The 20387-nt window shown below is 40.3% G+C and overlaps 1 protein-coding gene across 1 annotated transcript; it reads right to left on the reverse strand.

Moving 5' to 3' along the window:
• On the reverse strand, positions 1–11466 carry ddx19 (DEAD/H (Asp-Glu-Ala-Asp/His) box polypeptide 19 (DBP5 homolog, yeast)). Its single transcript, XM_038298064.1, has 12 exons — positions 11250–11466; positions 10908–10947; positions 8341–8430; positions 8085–8220; positions 5464–5556; positions 5213–5315; positions 4998–5112; positions 4727–4904; positions 3059–3296; positions 2700–2862; positions 2354–2545; positions 1–2259 (listed from the first exon to the last, which is right to left on the reverse strand). The coding sequence occupies exons 1-12, from the start codon at positions 11304–11306 to the stop codon at positions 2198–2200; spliced, it is 1467 nt and encodes a 488-aa protein (XP_038153992.1). The 5' UTR covers positions 11307–11466; the 3' UTR covers positions 1–2197.
• Positions 11467–20387: the final 8921 nt, after the last annotated feature.

The following is a 20387-nucleotide window of genomic DNA, read 5'->3' on the forward strand; positions in this document are numbered from 1 at the left end:
TTGAACCTCTATATGTTCATTTAATTCAACATATTAAGAATACATGACCGTGTTCATGAATGCAGCTCGGCTTACTCCACACCACACACCTTAAACCTATGGTTGGCTACTACGGACACAACTTGCTTAATGCCTATTTAGTCATACATGTACTAAAATTACCAAAACAAGGTGTACTACCAGCGGGAAGGCATGGTGGGGCGGGGGTGGTGTTCTTTTAGCCAAAACTGCCGTGTCTAGCGCTCACACACAGGTATTACACTACGAGTCAACAAAGTGCACACAAACATACAATGAATACATCCGGTTGTCCTATTAAAACTGCATTGAACCACTTTTTATACCTTTTAAGTGTTGAGAGCATCCCTCTGCTCATTGTTTCATGGGAACCTCTCTGTCTGCATCCATTCAGCTAGTTTGAGCAAGAAGTCCATTAACAGTCCAGGCTACCACCGTGCTGATGATCCAGGCGGTAATATCAGACATATTGATTTTTTTTTTAGTTTGTTTTAAACAGTCACCCGACTGATTTAAGATAAAATGATCAACAGTACCTCGCAAAGTCATTCATCTCCCCAGGTTACATAACTCCCTGCAAACACATGGCAGCACATTCGTTTGGGTTTTAAGTTCATAGAGTGGTGCAAATTAAAAGGATAAGGGTGTCTGATTTTTATTTTTTAAATGGATACAAAAAAAAAAAAAACCCTGGAAAGATTGGTTTAATTTGCATCTGCTCCTAATATTACTGCATAACAGTGGTCCAACGAGAAGAAAAGCTTAAAGAACTGCACAGTGGCATCTAATTGAGAATATGTGCTAAGCAAAAGTTGGTTCTATAAATCAGAGGGGCTGATTTAGCTCATTAGAAAAATCTATTCCTTCAATTCATGATTACAATCTTGCATAAATCCAATACATGTTTAAAAATTCAGGAGATATGAATTCTTTGCAAGGTACTGTAGTCTATCAGTAATAACCCTCATTAAGAATGATTTTTGCACTTCTTAGAAGTGACAAATGTAAATACTTCAGATTTGTATATTTATATATATATATTTTTTTAAATATGTACACAAGTACATGTTCTCTTTTCACGCAACACAGCGAGTCTGATTAGTATAGGTCCTTCAGTTCAAATCAGCATTTGGTTTCAAAAAGATAATTCCCACACCCATTAAAGGCTTCCCATAATTCAATATATACTGTATAGATATCAAAATTTCAAGTGTTAGTCAGAATAATTAAGCCCAATGTCTTAAAATAGCACTATCAAAATCCTATAATGCACTTGAGGAAGGCATTGCGTATTTATTTTGTAATTCACAATCCTTTTAAAATGACACAGTCTGGGTGAAGAAGGGGAACTGAGCCGAGGTCCGAACTGGAGACCCTGATTAGAAAGTTGGATGGGAGAGCGGAAACATGGAAAGAAAAACGCACACCAGACCCTGCAGGTCACGTTTTGGAGTTAAATGAGATTTTATGAGCCTGATGAAGAAACAAGACGGCTTCATTAATGAATGCCAGGACTGTTGTGATGGCAACAATCCTGGCTTTTAAAAATGATGTGAATGATGCGTTAATGGCAATGATCATTGGCTAAACCAAGACACAGCTTAATACCAGTGAGTTAGTATTCTACACACCCTGATGCTGAAGACGAGGTCATTTTAAGATCAATTTGTGTTCTGAGAATAGATATTAATAGCATCTGATAATTATCACAGATTAAGTTTGCATAGACCTAACCCTAACCCTCACCATCTGAAAAAAAATAAATTGAATGAATTGGAGCAGCATACCCAACTTCACTCTTTGTACCTACACTTGTGGCACCTTTAAATGTTCAATTTGGAACTTGTGAATCTTTATAAAACACAGAAAAGTTATAAAAAAAAATAACTAAATTGCTTATAGAGCATTAAGATCCAAACAAAGCTTTCAATTTACAGACTTTATTATACCCGTTAAAAAGTATACAAAGAGTGAAAGAGGGTATGTTCCAGAAATGTACTAAAACATTTGTCTGAAAGGAGACGCGTCCACATGTAAACATATGAGCTGTGGTGTGGTTCTGCACTTCTCTCTGACAGATGGAATAAAAAATAAAAGCCTAAAATATCATAGAAGCGTGGAGTCCCTGGGGGGAGTGAGGAGGGAAGTGGAGCTTTCTCCGCTTGGTCACGGGTTTCCTTTAGCTGGCGATTTTCTCAATTTCATCCAGATCGTCAGTGTCTAGTCTTTCGATTTTCTTATCTTTAGAAGGGAAACAAAAAAAAAACAAAAAAGAGCAGAGATTAGAGCAAGAAGTACACATGGATGAACAAGCAGAGGAGGAGAGGAGACTTACTGAAATGCTCCTGGATTCTGCTCAGGATGTTCATGCTCATCTTGCTGTCCACCATGTTGATGGCCAGACCTCTCTTCCCAAATCGGCCCGTGCGTCCGATCCTGTGGAGGTACGTCTCGTTGTCGGGGTTACCATCTTTGTCGACTGGCAAGTCAAAATTGATCACCACAGACACCTGCTCCACGTCAATGCCTGCATGAAAAAAAGAGGCAAAAGTTACATAAAGAAAAAAAAAATGAATAGTATAACCTGAACACCAAACTGTGCAGTGGCCTTCATCTCGTCTAAGTATAAATTGAATCTCTCCAGATTAAACCTACAGCTTGCTTTTCCACTCCATCCTCACCTCTAGCGCAGACATTTGTGGTCACAAGGACTTTCTCCTTTCCGTCCCGGAAGCGTTCAATTACAGCGGCTCTCTGCTCCACCTGCATTTCTCCACTAAGCAGCGCCACCTGATGGCCTTCTCTAGACAGCTCTCCTGCAAGCCAACCTGCAGTTTTCCTTGTCTGGATTGCACAGGGGGAAAAAACAGTGCAGTAGGAATTGGGCAAAGAAAAAGCTTGATTTTGGAAATAGCGATGCAAGTTTTCCACAGCATAAATTAAATCAATCTTATAATTTAGCAACAGAAATGTAAAATAAAATTACAGAATCGCATAAATCGATGACCCAAATGCGGTGACTGTAAGAAAATAAACTCACATGGCAGAAGATCATAGCCTGAGCGATGGTAATTGCTCCGTAGATGTTGCAGAGGGCGTGGAACTTCTCTTCCTTGCTGTTGCAGAGCACATAGTACTGCTTGATGGTGTCCAGCGTCTCCTCTTCTCTCTTCAGCTTGATGATGTTGGGGTCCGGCACGATGCGCTGAGCGAAGGACCAAACGCTCTCTTCAAACGTGGCTGAGAACAGCAACATCTGGCAGTTTTTGGGCAGCATCCTGCAGAAAGAAGTAAGACAAGAAGCCTTAACGGTATAAACAGTGCTGCTGTTTGTCGATTGCTTTGTTCTCTGGACAATGTTTAAGTGCATTCTTTTAAAATCCACTACGTGTCACATTAGAGCAGGTTTCTGCAACCTGCAGCTCTGGAGCAAGCACTGCTTCTTTAGGCCTTTAACGCTGCTTTTAAAAATTAAGGAACATTCAATGAATCCAAACTAGAAGTTAGTTTATTTAATGTGCACATAGAAAATCTATAACAAAAACATCTGTCTGCCACTTTGATATTTAAGTGACAGAATGAGTATTTCCCCTTCCTTTTCCACAACTATAACAATGTCCTGGTTTTAAAGCACTGGCGATTGATTTAAAAACAATTTCACCCAGAAAACACCATTTACACTGCAGTTAATTCAACATTTTTTGAAGAGCCAGGTAGGTTTTACATATCTAAAGAAAAAACAAATCGACTGAAATTTACTGCCAAATAAAACTGAGCTGTCTTCAACTTAGTTTTTCTGTTAATCCAACACAGACTCAAACAAGCAAAATAAATGATTTCCTAAATGTTGTTTAGAAAAATATGCTACTAGATTCATCACTTTGTGGCTTCTGGATAACTTGTAAACTTATCCTGCCTCCAGCTTTCAACATAAACTAAACTGGGAAACAATCATCCCTATATGTAACTGCAGCTTTATTGCTGCCAATAATGGTATTTTTTTATTGAATTTAGAGTTTAAAATAACTAATTGAATTAACCCTGATTATTATTAGATTAATAAACTAGTAGTCAACTTAAGTGGCATCAAATTTAATTGTTACGTAGAGTAATGGTACAAAGACTCTAAAACAGGCAAAGCTGAAATAATAACCTACTTAAAGCAGCAATTGAGATAAAACTTAAAAAAAATATATATATAACATTTTCCATTTTAAATTAGAAATCTTTAAATGTTTCTATCAAACATGGATAAAGTACATTTTAAAGTTTTAATTTTTTACAGTTCATATAAAATGTGCAAATGGTTCTTTATTTTCAAATAGAACATTTTTATTAAAAGTATTAATTTATTGAAAGTATTTATTATGTCAATACTAAAAGAATTGATAGATATAGCCCTGATTCAATTTAAATCAAGGAATTTAAGATCCTACGTTGAATAAAAATCCCCTTTTAAATAGTTGGTAACCTTTTAGAGGTTTATGAATTCAAAGGTTGCGTTTTGTACAGCAAATATAAATGTGCTTCATCCACTCTAAGGCTGATAAACACCGAATATGATTAAGAAGAGTAACATAACATTTGACTTCATTAAATCAGACTGTGAATACAATGAACAAATGGATTCTAACCTTTCAAAGTAAGAACATTTGAGTTAAAAATACATTCTGAGGGATTATTTATCTGACAGTGTGTCTCTTTGTACCTCTGGATCCGGATGCTCTGATCCTGGTGTCCCTGTGTAGCAATCATCACGTCGGCTTCGTCCAACACAAACACTCTGATCTTCTTGGGATCTATAAATTTGAATTTACTGCACCAGTCCAGCATTGTACCAGGTGTACCAATGACTATCTGCTCCTGCAGCTTCATGCCTCGTTGCACTGAAAGAGACCAGAGATTTTTTTTTTTACAATTAAATAAAGTGAAAGAAGAACAAGTCATTTTGACAGTTAGGTGCTGGAAGCCAAACTTACACTTATTCCCTCTAATAGCATAGACTAATTTGACTTCAGGATAATATTTGCCCATCTGCTCGATGACTTTACCCGTCTGAAGCGCCAGTTCATATGTTGGTGACACACACAAGCACTGAAGGAGATTAAATGAGAAAAAAACAAGTGTTTAAATTAAGTAAACATTTAAAAAAGCAATATACACATTCATGCAAATAAGCAGGAGTGCTTCTAACCTGGGGGTATTTGTTGTTTGGGTCCACGTGGCTGAGCATCGCCAGGACGAAGGCAGCCGTTTTCCCCGTTCCTGACTGAGACTGAGCGATCAGATTCTGTGGACTTCAGGAAACATTCAGCACTTAGACTCAAAGTAGAAAAACTTTCCAGTGGAAGAAAGCAGAACTCATCAGACGACGCTTTTCAAAACAGCTGGAAGCACCAAATAGGCTTTTTATGAGATATAGAAAGAGCATGAAGGAAGACTCACGGCTCAGCGAGCATCATGGGTAAGGCGGTTTCTTGGATTTTAGATGGTCGGTTGAACCCCATGGCATATACGCCCTGAAGAAGCTGTGGTTTGCTGCAAAGAAATAAAGAGCAAAAAAAAATGCATTGAGCAAATGGCTTTAGTTTTTCCGTAAAAATTCAAAAAATATCCACTGGACTTGGTTTTCAAGATTTGAAGACGTTTCGCCACCTCTCCAGGAAGCTTTCTCAATTCAAATGTCTGGATCCGCAGTGAGTTTGAGTCTTATATAGACAACGCCTTGTATCGCTTGGAAACATGCTTTAGTTTTTACACATTCTCTATTAAAGCATATTAGAAACACACTAACTGATGATTATTTCAGTGAACGAATTAAATCTGAATGTTTTTTGTTCAATTTCATGCTGAACCCATTTAATAAAGCACCAGTGCATCAAATAATGGGGAACTTCAATAACATAATCAGTTGTATGTCAATAGATCAAACAGAAGTAGATATTTCTTCACGTAGTTTTAATTATGATTGCAGCAAAAAATGTTTTATAATGATACTAAAATCCTCTCAAAAAGGTGTTAATTCAAAACCTATATAATGTTCAATATCACTAATTATTTTTGAAGCAAAAATTATGTTAAAGGTGAAAAAAATAAACATTATTCAAGCCGCTGCTCCTTCATTTAAAACATGGCTTCCAAAACTTTTCAACCTGTGACCCCGAAACGACAGAGCCAAAGATTGATGACCCCTAAAATATGTATAACTGTTTCACTCTAATATAAATAAATACATGCATTTTTTTAAATAACATTTCAATATTTAATTCAGAATTTTAAAGCTACAGTGTGTAACTTTTAGCGACATCTAGCGGTCAGACTGCAGACCGCAGCAACATGAACATCTCCCCCCCACTGCTTCTCCCCCCCAACAGTATGGCGAGCGTTACGGGACAAAATGTCTTCCACGACGTCCGCATCACCTACCTTCTCAAGTGATGAGGTTTGTTTACATAGATAATTTTACAGATAGTATTTCATTAGTCTGTATATGGTATAGATTTCATGTAGACTTAAAATAATAAATATACCCGTTATTTTTTCTACATCGGTGTGACGTTTTGGCGATCTCGCAATCGCTAGTTTGTTGGCTCTGCGCTGCCGTAGCGCAAAGATGTCTGCCTCCATGGCTGCGAGACCCGCTCCTATGTAATTATAAATAACGAATTCTAAGGCAACGCAAATATTAAGGTTAAGAGGCTGAGCTCGTTGATGATGATAAATAACATAGTTATGTATAATATATTACATTTCTGACTGTATATCCCTGTAATTATTACACACTGTAGCTTTAAATACATTTTTAATCATTTAAAGGGACCATTCCTTGCTGTGTACGTCATAATTTCAAAAATATTTCAATATTTGCTTGATGTATTAGATAAAAAATAATTACATTTTTAATTAACATTCACATATTAAATTAATCATTTTAAATTTATCTTTAAATATTTTATCTCATTTTGCTTTTTATAAAAGACCTGACCTCCCAGCACTGCGTGTCCCAAGCTTGTAACATCAATGAGCCCCCACACCCCCACCATAGCCTGTTCTTCCTGCCGCCATCTAAGAGGTTTTACAGCATTTAATCCAGGACCAACAGATTCTGAAACACTTTTTCCACCGCCATCAGACTGCTGAATGTTGAAAAAACTCTAAATAATGTTACAGACTCTGCATCAAACTGACCATATTAATGCGTTTTTTGGGGGGTTTTTTGCACCATGTTTTTTCTCCCACACCGATTACACTTGATCGTTGCTGCACTTTAAGAAATGGAAATGTCATGAAAGTTGTACAAAACGAAATTTCGTTTTGTATACACTCTGTGTATATAAAATGACAATAAAAGTCATAATTCCCTGGTATATTTAAATGAGTAAATTATACATCCTTTTTTTATGATAAATTGATTTATTTCATGGGACATTCACATTCATACATTCAGGATCTATTTTATTGTCTTGTCTCCGTACCCCAACTGTAGGAACCTGTCATTTCAGCACACATCACTATTTTTAATGTTTTGCCAAGTCCATTTTAACTTTTCTGAATTTATCCATTTTGTTCCTGTCTGTACCCCTTTTTTTCTCCGAAGAAAAGCGCTTACAGCAGCCAATAAAAATTTTAATACAACAGCTATTTCTGGACATAATAGGGGGTATTAATAAAACATTGCTCCACTGCAGCTGCAATCTTGATTGTAATGGTTACTGCAAAATACTGTTGCATTATGGGCGCACCTTTTGTCCTGTGATTAGTCTGGTCTGTTTTACACCTGGGAGTATTCAGCCTCACCAGACTATCTCTTTTTGCCAGGCTTTGCCACTGACACCTCAATTTCCCCACTGTGATACAATAAATGGTTTTTTATTTTGTTTACTTTTTTGACATCATGAATCTTTTAAACTTATACTATCCTTGATCTGATCTAAAAAGTGTCCAAATCATATCCTATCCTTTTTCCCCACAGCCTCCTTGCTTTGTACGTGTGACAGTGTAATGACAAAGTTGAATTCTATTCTATTCTAAAAGTTTTTATGAAAGAACACAAGGGAGACACTTACAGCCGTAGTTCCTCAAAGGACTTCACAGAGTACAGCGGAGAGTTTGGATCCTTCTGGAGAACTTCCACCTGATTTGTTGTATTTACAAGATCATTTCGTATCAGCTTGTTTAACAGCGATTGTGCCGCCTTGTCCTCTGAGAAGAAAGATAGGAAAGGCAACGTGAGCTTAGAACATTAACTGATGGGAAGATAATTGAAGGTCTGTTCCTGTCTGTTCCTGTTTTTAAGGCGGATCAACATTTCAAGCTCCTCACCTTTGTCATCCTCATCTGCAGTTTTGGTTTTGCCATCAGCTTCTGATTTTGCAGCCCCACTGCTGGGTTCTGTGGCATTAGAAACAGTACCTATAAAAAGATATATTTATAAAATGATTTTTATGGTCATAATTTCTGTCAGGATTCAACAAATCATGTGTTCTAAAATTCTAAATGCATTAAGTAGAATAAAACTCAGGAGCAACTAACGGTACATAGAAAAAGGCAAAAACCACTAAACCATTTTTCTAATCAAATGAAACCTGTGGTTGCAACTAATTATTCGGTCAATGATGTAAAACTAGAGATGTCCCGATCCAGGTTTTTGCACTTCCGATCCGATACCGATATTGTTTTTGGACTTCCGATCCGATACCGATACTGGCCGATACCAGCCTATCCGAGCATGTATTTAAGTTTAAGTTAAAGTATTTAGCCTTAGTTGTAAGACTCATGTTGAAAAGGGTTTTAGTACTCTTGATAACATCTAGCCAGCTAAATTAGGTGAGATTGAATAAAACACAATGCTTGGTAACAAGAAACTTACCTGTTTATTAAGAGATAAACACAAACTGGACAAAATTATGAATAGCAATCTGAAATTGCACAGTGAGCAGTAAAACCATAAACAGTTAAAGGTGCAAGTATTACTGTAAGTTTTAATAAAAATGCAAAACAGGGGAACACTGGCGCAAAATAGTGGAATGGATCGTTTCAATCGGCGAAACTGGAAAATACGGACCGGATTTTTTTTTTAAACTGGATCGGCATTTTACATGCTTTGCCGATACGCATTTCTTTGCCAATATCGGCGTCCCGATCCGATATGTGGATCGGATCGGGACAAGCCTATGTAAAACACAATGTTTGTATTTGATTTAATTTTAAATTAATTAGTTTTTCTCTTAATTTCTGACCACATTCTCAACACTGGTGCATGTGGATTAGTGTGTCCCACGTACATCAGTGGTGTTCAGTTTATTTTCACCTGATCCACAGTTTTAAAATCTAAACCCGTGTTTTAGATGTTCTATAAGGTTGATCAATTGAACAACATGAACTTGATGGACAGAAAGCAGCTAAATAGGACACCCTGGATCTACTGATTATTTGGTGATTAAAACTTTCTTTTGTTTATTGTTGCTTAAGCGTGAGGACAGATCGATTTACATAATTCTATATTTCATCTAGAAAATGATTTTAGAAGGCCTGGTATCCAGGTTTGACTGATTAACTGCATGAATGTGCAAACTTTGTGCAGTCGAAATCGCAACTTTCTTCATCCATTTTTAAGCACGTTTATTGTGAAAAGACCATTAATGAGTTAAAGGAATAGTACACCCAAAACATGATTAGCCTTCATTTTCTACTCACCCCCATGCTGAACAACACTCTGGAGTACTTTTTTGATATCTCAAATGCATCTGGAGATCTGGGAGGCTTCTTGCTGTCTGCTGACATTCAAATAATGGAGGTCTATGGTGCCCGAGGCAGAAAGGTCCATAAAAGTCCACAAAAAACGTGTCAATATTCCTCCATACTGCTCGTCCAATGTATTCCAAGTGTCCTGAGTGGGTAGCGTCCAGAATTTACTCGAAACGAAGTCATTTAGAATGTTTTTAGAGCATAAACAGTAGTGTATAGGATTTCCTAAAAGCGCGTTCCAGAGTCTACGGAAACCGCGGCAGACCAAACCAGATGAAAGTGCGCATTCAGCTCGGCAAAGAACTCATGCTCTTCCTCAACACTGAAGTCCTCAGACATTTTTCTTTCGTTGTTTCTTTCTTTGCACAGGTAAACATCACATTTCTTCTTCTACGCTTGCATTATCGGCAGAGCAGACGCTGAATGGGCACTTTCATCTGGCTTGGTCTGCCGCTGTTTCCGTAGACTCGTGAACGCGCTTTTAGGAAATCCTATACACTACTGTTTATGCTCTAAAAACATTCTAAATTACTTCGTTTTGAGTACAGCAATAAGCCTCCCAGATCTCCAGATGCATTTGAGATATCAAAAAAGTACTCCAGAGTGTTGTTCAGCATGGGGGTGAGTAGAAAATGAAGGCTAATCATGTTTTGGGTGTACTATTCCTTTAAAACTCAGGACATAACTCTTAAAAATAGAAAGCAGACTCAGAAACAATAGACTCCATCATAGGAGAGTCCCAATACAACTTTTAAATTCCCATAAGTACTGACCGGATAGAAAATCAACACAATCCATGAATACTTTCAATACTTACTATGTAGTTCAGACTGTTAGAATAGGCTTGAAGTGATATAACTTAAACAGAGAATAGTCAACAACAATGTGTGAGAACTGACCCATGTATGGTTAATGGGTTACATAAACGTTACACAGAAGTTTATCAGCTTGTTTATATCTTTTGTTTTGGATGCAGGCTGATATATTTTAAGGATAATACTATCTAGTGTTCAGAAATTCAATATTGGAAAACAGTAGAAATGAGTTGTTTTCATCAGTTTAATCCGCAAAGGCGATTTAGATTTGAACAACATCTTAAAATTATGTTTTTTTTACTTATTAGAACAATTTAGCTTGCTCACCGTTCTCTTCTGGTTTGTCCTTTATTTGAAGACTACTGATCTGTTGAAGGAAAAAACAAAAAACGTCAGGTGAGTAAGCAGAAGTAAATAGAATCGTTTATATCTTAGCCTGCTAACTGCTAAAGCTACCATGGGGCTAACTTAGCCTGTACCATAGTTTTGTGAGTCACAAATCTTTGAGAAAAAAAAAAGCTGCGCGTACGCCAGCAGTGTCACCAGAAAAATTAATATGGCATAAACTCAATATTTACACTTCTTTCACCTCGACAGTTCCCACAGAGGGCCAGAGCATCATTTCACACAGGCTAACAACAGGTTAGCTCTCGTTGCGTAAGTTTTTACCGATTCTGCGGCGGCTTCCTGCTCATCCACGGCCTGCGCCCAGGAGTCTGTAGCCATTACGGGACAAGATTATATACCGTGGATATATATCTGGATAAATTAGAAGGAATTCTAGCTCTGTAAGTCCACTCAGTGATTTAAAAGTTACTCCTTATTACAATGGCGTGCCAAACCCGATTCTGAAAGAGGGTGCAACCACTTAATGTCGCCGGCTTGGTGAAAGGAATTAAGAATATTCGGTCCCACCTAAAGCGCTCATTCCGCGTCCGTGTCTGAATTGCTTTAAAGCTTTAAAACCATATAAAACAGGGATTTGTAATACATCCAATATTTTTCTATTCAAATTTAGCAATAGTAATATGAAAAACAACGTTTCATAGTATAATAGAGAAATTAATAAAAATTAAAAATTACATATACATTCATTTTATTTTTATCTCTGTTTAACTATTCCCATCTATTCCCTTACTCATCAATCTTTAAAGGCACACTATGCAACATTTTTCAGTTAATTAATGTGTTCCATAACGTTATGGATGATTAAATGATTCATTTCAGGTTGAACAAAGGTATTCTCGGCCGCCCTGGTGGTCTGTGGGGGAAATACCGCACTTGCAATTGCAGGAGCACCGACCCGCACCCACAGGCTCAGAAGTCAGTCTTGCTTTACGGCGAGAACTGCTACACGCCCCCAGTTAAAAGCATGCTCATTGCTAGCACAGTGGCGATCTTTGTGCAGTTATGCTATGTTCACATCGGACGCAGCAAAATCGCGTCTGCTGCTTCATTTTTGCTGCTTGTACCAGTTAGTTCTGACGCGCAGCTGAAGCAGCTTTGCTGCTCTGGCTGCACGGTGCAAAAGTGTGTCTGACGCGCTTTGGGCGGAGCTTCACTATCCTTTCTCTGCCTTGCAGCTATATTTGCTGTGATCAGTGGGAATAAAGTAGTTTTAATATGTGTTTAAGTGAGAAAATACACCTGAAAACGTAATCAGTGCCGTCAGTTCATCCAGATTATTATCCTGCCTTCAATATTTTTTCTGTCGGAGCCGCTCAGACCCCCACATACCAGCGGTGCGCCGACAGAAGGAATCCCTTCATCAGCAGCCTCTGGCCTGGTCGCCTCCTCGCGGTTCACCACGGCAGCTGGTAGGTGTTTTTCATCTAAATAATCCAAACTGCATATTCTGCCGGCAGATTTCTGCATTTTAAGTTAATTTAGGCGTCAATAAACTGTTTAAGAGGAGTGATCATCAGCGCTGTGTCTCTCTCCCTGCGTCAGATGCTTAAACGTGCCCGATGCGCTGCTTCAGCTGCTCAGACGTGCTGCGCCTGCTGCTCAAAACGCGCCGCCGGACCTTTTGCTGCGCCTTGACGTTACGTTGCATGTAAACTCGTTGCTTCTGTCGCGCCAGCTGCGGTGTGAACGCAGCATTAGTCATTCGTTGCGTTCGCCTGTCTGCTAAGCTCAAAACAACCGCGCCTGGCTTGACGGAGAAACCAGGAGAACAGCTGAGCATATTTACGACAGTGCACTTTTACTTTCGCCCTCTGGGGGGAGCCTCGCTCCAACACCGGTTGCATAGTGTACCTTTAAGGAAAATTTGACTTCTTGTTTCAAATACATCCGACGCATGTTTCAAAAAACAGAAGCTTGTGGAGAAGAATTATTAATTGTATAAATATTCAGAAAACAAATATGTGTTTGTAATTGGTGGATGATTTTAAAGGGAAATGCATGCTTATCAAGATCACCATTGCATGGTCTCGTTCTACAACTGGTCGAAACTATGGAGCAGGCACGTGCAGAGGGGGGGGCTAAGGGGGCTTGAGCACCTGCCCCTTTTGCTCCATGATCCCAATGTGCCCTTTTGGTCCCTTTTTTTTTTTTTTTTTTTTTTTTTTTTTTATTTGACACATGTACTGAAATTATTATTATTATCTTTTTTTTTTGGCAAGAAAAACAATGCAATAAGCCCTCCGGTCACATTTTTACCTTTGACCTTTTCCGGTGACGACGCACTTGCCTCTCGCACAGTCAGATAAGGCGGCTAACTGCGGAGCTAAAGGTAGCGAATATTCCACATTACACTGTGGCCGCTGCTCATTTGGCCCTAAGCAAGATCAACCATGATCGGACGGATGCCTATGTCTTCAGTCTGCACCGCCTCTCCAATGTCAACCTGAATATACATGTAAGTGAAACCAAATGAGCCCCATGGATGATGCAGTATTGTTTGATCTAAAACACTGTTTACTCTGTGCTTTTAGTCTTTTACATTGAAAATTATGTTTTTTAATTCACAAAAAACTGTTCTGTAATGATTACAGAACAGTTTTTTTGTGAATTAAAAAACATAATTTTTGGTGAAAATACTGGAGTAGGCTTGCTACTTGTCAGACAACGGAAAACTTTGAACGTTGTATAATTTCTCTACTTTTGCAAAGAGTAGCGGTTTAAACGGAGGAAAGTATAGGACGCGGCGCGCCTTTCTCTGAAGAACTACTGAGCGGGAGGAGACAGCCAGGTGAGGAAAAGCTGTTCTTATCTATCGATTCAGTATTTTTATCATACAGACATTAGGCTGTTGTTCTTGTACTATGAGCTAGCTGCTAGCTAATGACTTTGCTAGCAAAGCAAGATAACTAAAAAGCTTTCCTGTGTCGTTAATGATAGTAGGACATTCTTCAGTATTACTTATGCAATAGGGGCACATCGCCCGTCAAAAACCTATCATCTCCATAATGGATATATGTCTGATTTTCTAATTTCCTTTGCTGCATGTTGTACATTTCATTTATTCTAGCGTTAGGTAAATGTATCTTGAAGGAGAACTCATCCAGAACTACCATGATAGATATATGATAGATATAATGTATGAAGCTGGTGAAAACAAAACTGCGCAGCTTATGCAAGGAGGATCGGTTGTCAGACCTTCTTTTGTTGGCAATCGAGAAGGATGTGCCAATCATTCACAGTGAGGTTATTAACATTTTTAAAGACATGGCTAACAGAAAACTGCTGCTGTGAACAAAAGAGAACAAAAATAGCAAAAATGCTTAAAAGTTGGAAATTTGTTTTTAAACAGTTAAATGGATTTAGTTTGGGGGGAAAAGAAAGGCAAGAGACTGAAATAAATAAGACATTGACCTTCACTCAACACAGAAAAGATGAGACAATGAGGAAGAAAAGAAAATAGAAACTGACAAGAAAAAACGAAGAGGAAAGATTGAAGAAAATGTATATAGGTACTTACAAAATACACTAAGACACAAACAGAGTAGGCTTTTCTCATGGTGACATGCATTAATAAAATGTTTGTTTTGTTCTTTTTTTTCTGCAGTTCCACGTTAAAGTTTGATGCAGCAGCCCTGCTTTTCTGAATGGACCGTCTCCATCTCCACTGTCAGTACAGCAAACCAGGCAGACATTCTTTTTATAGATTACAGTACACTAAAAGGTTGCATTGTGCCCTTGTATGCATTTTTAACAGTTTAATTCTGTAAAGACAAAATATGTCTGGTGGTCCAGCTCTGATTTACATCTTTGGCTAAATTGCAGGTTTGAATATTGTAATACTTTCCTATAACAAAATAGACCTGCAGAAAGAAATTACTAATAAAATATTTTACATATGCATAGTTCTATGTTCTATGTAGAGATTTCCCTTAGCTTTGATTGTATGTCTCACAATTTTGTAATTTATCATTGTTCATTAAACTCTGAAAGCTATGTGACTTTGTTAATATTCTGTCCTAAAATGCGATAAGATGTGCCCTTTTTTTTTTGAGCACCTGCCCCTTTAGTGGTCTCTGCACGGCCCTGCTATGGAGAGATATTTGTGCCATCGGTTTGAGCGCGCAGGAACCAATCCGAGCGCACGCAAAACCGGTCTGGCACGCGCTCAACTCTGAAAAACCCTCTCAACACACTGTTTTCGCGCTCAGTTTCATCTCTGCGCGTGCTCGAATCCGTCTCTGCTCGCGCTCGACCTTTTCTCTCCGCGCTCAACATCAGCTGTGCGCTCAGCTGTTTCTCTGCTCGCTCGACTCTCTGCGCTCGCAACTTCAGCAATGTAAATGAACCATACCATCAGCCAATCACGCTCAGCTTCTTTTCATCCAATGAAAGCATCTGTTCCTTCTTCTTCTTCTTCTTTTCTATCATGGTGGATCGCAAGCAACCTTAAGGTGCATACCGCCACCTACTGTTCATGAGTGTGTAGCAACATTGTTTTACATCTATCAAATTCCATCCATCCATCCATCCATCTTCCTCCGCTTATCCGGGGTCAGGTCGCGGGGGCAGCAGCTTAAGAAGGGAGGCCCAGACGATCTCGTTCTTTCGGTCATGACCCAGAGTTCATGACCATAGATGAGGGTAGGAACGTAGATCGACCGGTAAATCGAGAGCTTCGCTTTTTGACTCAGCTCTCTCTTCACCACGACGGACCTGTCGATCTCCCACTCCCTTCTTCCCTCATTCGTGAACAAGATTCCAAGATACTTAAACTCCTCCACTTGGGGCAGGACACCCCCCCTGACCCGGAGAAGGCACTCTACCCTTTTCCGGCTCAAGACCATGGCCTCGGATTTGGAGGCACTGATCCCCGCTTCACACTCGGCTGCGAACCGATCCAGCGAGAGCTGCAGATAACGACCTGATGAAGCCAATAGGACCACATTATCTGCAAAAAGCAGAGACGCAATCCTAAAGCCACCAAAACGGATCCCCTCAACACCTTGGCTGCGCCTAGAAATTCTGTCCATGAAGGTAATGAACAGAATCGGTGACAAAGGGCAGCCCTGGCGGAGTCCAACTCTCACCGGAAACGAGCCCGACTTACTGCCGGCAATGCAGACCAGACTTTGACACCGGTCATACAGGGACCTGACAGCCCGTATCAAAGGGCCCGGCACCCCGTATTCCCGGAGAACCCCCCACAGGGCCCCCCGAGGGACACGGTCGAACGCCTTCTCCAAGTCCACAAAGCACATGTAGACTGGTTGGGCGAACTCCCATGCACCCTCCAGGATCCTGCTGAGGGTGTAGAGCTGGTCCAGCGTGCGTTCCACGACCAGGACGGAAACCACATTGCTCTTCCTGAATCCGAGGTTCGACTATCCGACGGACCCTCCTCTCTAGCACACCCGAATAGACCTTGCCGGGGAGGCTTAAGAGTGTGACTCCCCTGTAATTGGAGCACACCCTCCGGTCCCCCTTTTTGAATAGGGGGACCACCACCCCAGTCTGCCAATCCAGGGGGACTGCCCCCGATGTCCATGCAATGTTGAAGAGTCACGTCAGCCAACACAACCCTACAACATCCAGGACCTTGAGGAACTCCGGGCGGATCTCATCCACCCCCGGGGCCCTGCCACCGAGGAGCTTTTTAACCACCTCGGCGACCTCGCCCACAGAGATTGGAGAGCCCAGTCCAGAGTCCCCAGGCCCAGCTTCCTCAATGGAAGACATGTTGGTGGGATTGAGGAGGTCTTCGAAGTATTCCGCCCACCGATCCACAACGTCCAGAGTCGAGGTCAGCAGCACACCATCCCCACTATAAACAGTGTTGGTGCTGCACCGCTTCCCCCTCCTGAGACGCCGGATGGCGGACCAGAATCGCTTCGGAGCCGTGCGGAAGTCTTTCTCCATGGCCTCTCCAAACTCCTCCCACACCCGAGTTTTTGCCTCAGCAACCATCCGAGCCGCATGCCGCTTCGCTCGCCGGTACCCATCAGCCGATTCTGGAGTCCCACAGGCCAAAAAGGCCCTATAGGCCTCCTCCTTCAACCTGACAGCATCCCTCACCGGAGGTGTCCACCAACGGGTTCGAGGGTTGCCGCCACGACAGGCACCGACAACCTTGCGGCCGCAGCTCAGATAAGCCGCCTCGACAATGGAGGAACGGAACATGGTCCACTCAGACTCAATGTCCCCCACCTCCCCCGGGATGTGTTCAAAGTTCTGCCAGAGATGCGAGTTAAAGCTCCGCCTAACAGGGGACTCCGCCAGACGTTCCCAGCAGACCCTCACAACACGTTTGGGCCTGCCAGGTCCGACCGGCATCCTCCCCCACCACCGGAGCCAACTCACCACCAGGTAGTGGTCAGTGGAAAGCTCAGCACCTCTCTTCACCCGAGTGTCCAAGACATACAGCCGCAAGTTCAATGAAACGATGACAAAGTCGATCATCGAACTGCGGCCTAGGGTGTCCTGGTGCCATGTGCACATATGGACACCCTTATGCTTGAACATGGTGTTCGTTATGGACAATCCATGACGAGCACAGAAGTCCAACAACAGAACACCACTCGAGTTCAGATCAGGGCGCCCATTCCTCCCAACCACGCCCCTCCAGGTCTCACTGTCATTGCCCATGTGAGCGTTGAAGTCTCCCAGCAGAACACGGGAATCCCCAGGAGGGGCACCCTCCAGTACCCCCTCTAAGGACTCCAAGAAGGGTGGGTAATCTGAACTGTTGTTCGGCCCGTAAGCACAGACAACAGTCAGAACCCGTCCCCCCACCCGTAGGCGGAGGGAGGCTACCCTCTCGTTCATCGGGGTAAACCCCAACGTACAGGCACCGAGATGGGGGGCAACAAGTATGCCCACTCCTGCCCGGCGCCTCTCACCGTGGGCAACTCCAGAGTGGAAGTTTGTCCAGCCCCTCTCAAGGAGACTGGTTCCAGAACCAGAACCATGCGTTGAGGTGACGTGGATCTATTAAATTCTATTTTTTTTATTTTGTATTCTGAAGATAACTAAATAATGCATTCCTTAATCTATAAATATCCTTTATATTTCCCTTATTTCCCAATAATCCTTTAAGACTCCATTCTTGGCCTGTCCTTTCAACTACTCTTCTCAGTTTCTCCCTTTCAGGTTCATATGTTTTACAGTTCATCAATACGCAAGCATTCGTTCCAAATACTACATCCGGTTAAATGAAAAAAAAAAATTAAAGTAAAAACACAATCAGGAAAATCAAACAACTCTTACAGTTATTTGGTCAGCACTCCTAACCATTTGATGGACAGAAGAAGTACTATAAAATATCTTGAATTATCTCAAATAAACTTCAGTAAAACAGTTATTAGATCATTGCCTCATCCATCTCTTTTACCTGCTATTGACATGAATTTAAATTTGCTGTTTTAAAAGAAAAATAACAAGGATATTGTGGAGCAATATGGCAATTGCCATACTGCCACACTTGTGAAAGTAAAATATGTTGGGCTCTTTTTGGCATCAAGACAATTATTCTTATTTCCACATTGCCAGACAGGACACTGTTAAAAAAAAAAAAAAAGCTAATGGACTTCAGTAACAATAGAGCTGAAATCTTTTTAGGTGCTTTTACATATTTCATGTGATATCCCAATTATGATCATTAGTGCAAAGTAAAGGGGATGTTATCTTGATGGTGTGGTAGTGTTCTTGCATTTTGCACCTTTTTCTGATCTAAGGTCAGATTGGTGATACGGACGGCTGCAAATCTGAGGAATTCTGGAGGCATCTTAGATGAAAAAGAATCCAGGTTTAACATACTGCCTGGCTAATATTTATTAATAGACAATCCCTATTAACTGTGCTTTTCCAGGCATTTGTGTAAATGAAATGTAAGAACAGGATCTCAATTTTGTGCTCTGGAATAAAAACAAAAAATCTAATTTCTTAATCAATAGAGGCCTGGATTTGGAGTCAGTTTCCAGAAACTGTCACATTTGCTTAGTGTGAATACATATAGAGAAGAGAACGGGCCCTGGCATTGATCCCTCTGGTACTCCACATGGATCAGTGCATGAGGAAGATATATTATCATCATGAACAAACTGAAATCTGTCAGATTAATATGCTTTAAATCAGCCTAGTGCTGTTTCCTTAATTCCTACAAAATATTACAGTACAAATACTAGTCTATTATCTCAGGCCATAAGAATATCATTTATGTCTTTAACCTGAGCTGTTACAACGCTATGATGAGCTCTTAAACCAGATTGAAACTCTTCAAAGAGTTCATTATGGTGTAAGTGGTCACATTTTTTTGACAACTATTTTGGCAGGAAGTTTAGATGAGACAGATTGCTCAGATTCGCAGTAGTTTGATTTGATTGATGCTACATTATTTTTTTACATATACCCTTTATTTTGGGGGGAATTGTATGACAAACTATTTGTTCATTATCTGTATAGTGTACAGTTGTCACAGGGTGAGTCCCTACAGTTTCTGTAGGAAATTGTTGCGACCCTTATGCTGGACTCCTTTCTAACCCCTTTCTCCACCAAGTTAAAGATGATTCCAGCCTTGCAATTTGAGTAATCTTCTCAGTCTGGTTAAGATGATATTACTGTTAAACCTTAAGTCCTGTTTTATAGCCATTTATTATACTGACAAGTTATTTAAAGTAAGGTTAAAACCAGTCTGAGAGATCATTGAAATAGGTATGACCCACTCTTAATCTGATCATTATTACTTCTTCCCTTCTGTTTCTCTCATTAATATTTCTATTTAATACTGACTTTTGTACTTTATATAATCCTCTTCCTTTCTTATCTTCATTCATTCATTTTTTTTTTTTTTTGCCATTAGAGGATGGGAATACTTTGGCAGGAACCATAACATTAAGTTGATTATTTTAATGCATATACTTGATCTATTTTTGTTTTTTAAGTATTTGATAATAATAATAATTTCAGTATTTGGAGAATAATTTTCACTTTTTCAAGAAATTTGCCTCTGCATTTAACCCATCCCTTTGGGGAGCAGTAGGCTGCCACTGTGGGGCGCCCAGGAAGCAGTGTGGGGTTAAAGGTTTTGCTCCAACACTCAGAGTGGCAGCCTGTGGGGGCGCACAAAAACTCAGAACCTCATGGTTCCAACCTCTATGCCTAAACCATTAGGGCCACCATTCCCCTATTTATAATAGAAATTTTATTTTTTGAAGAGAACAATAGCAGATTCAAGGAGAATGTGGAGCCCCAGCTAAACAAGTTGCAAGCAATTGGTAAAGGACACACTAACCCTCCTTTCAACCAGCTTGTCTAATTTTGCTGTGGGAGGATGAACTGCTGGCTACAGTATACAACCAACCAAACAACCAACCCCGTGACCTCACTGCTTAGAGAACTACAAAA

The sequence above is a fragment of the Cyprinodon tularosa genome, unplaced genomic scaffold (assembly GCF_016077235.1).
Source record: "Cyprinodon tularosa strain WSP-4 unplaced genomic scaffold, ASM1607723v1 ctg40, whole genome shotgun sequence".
NCBI lineage: Eukaryota > Metazoa > Chordata > Actinopteri > Cyprinodontiformes > Cyprinodontidae > Cyprinodon > Cyprinodon tularosa.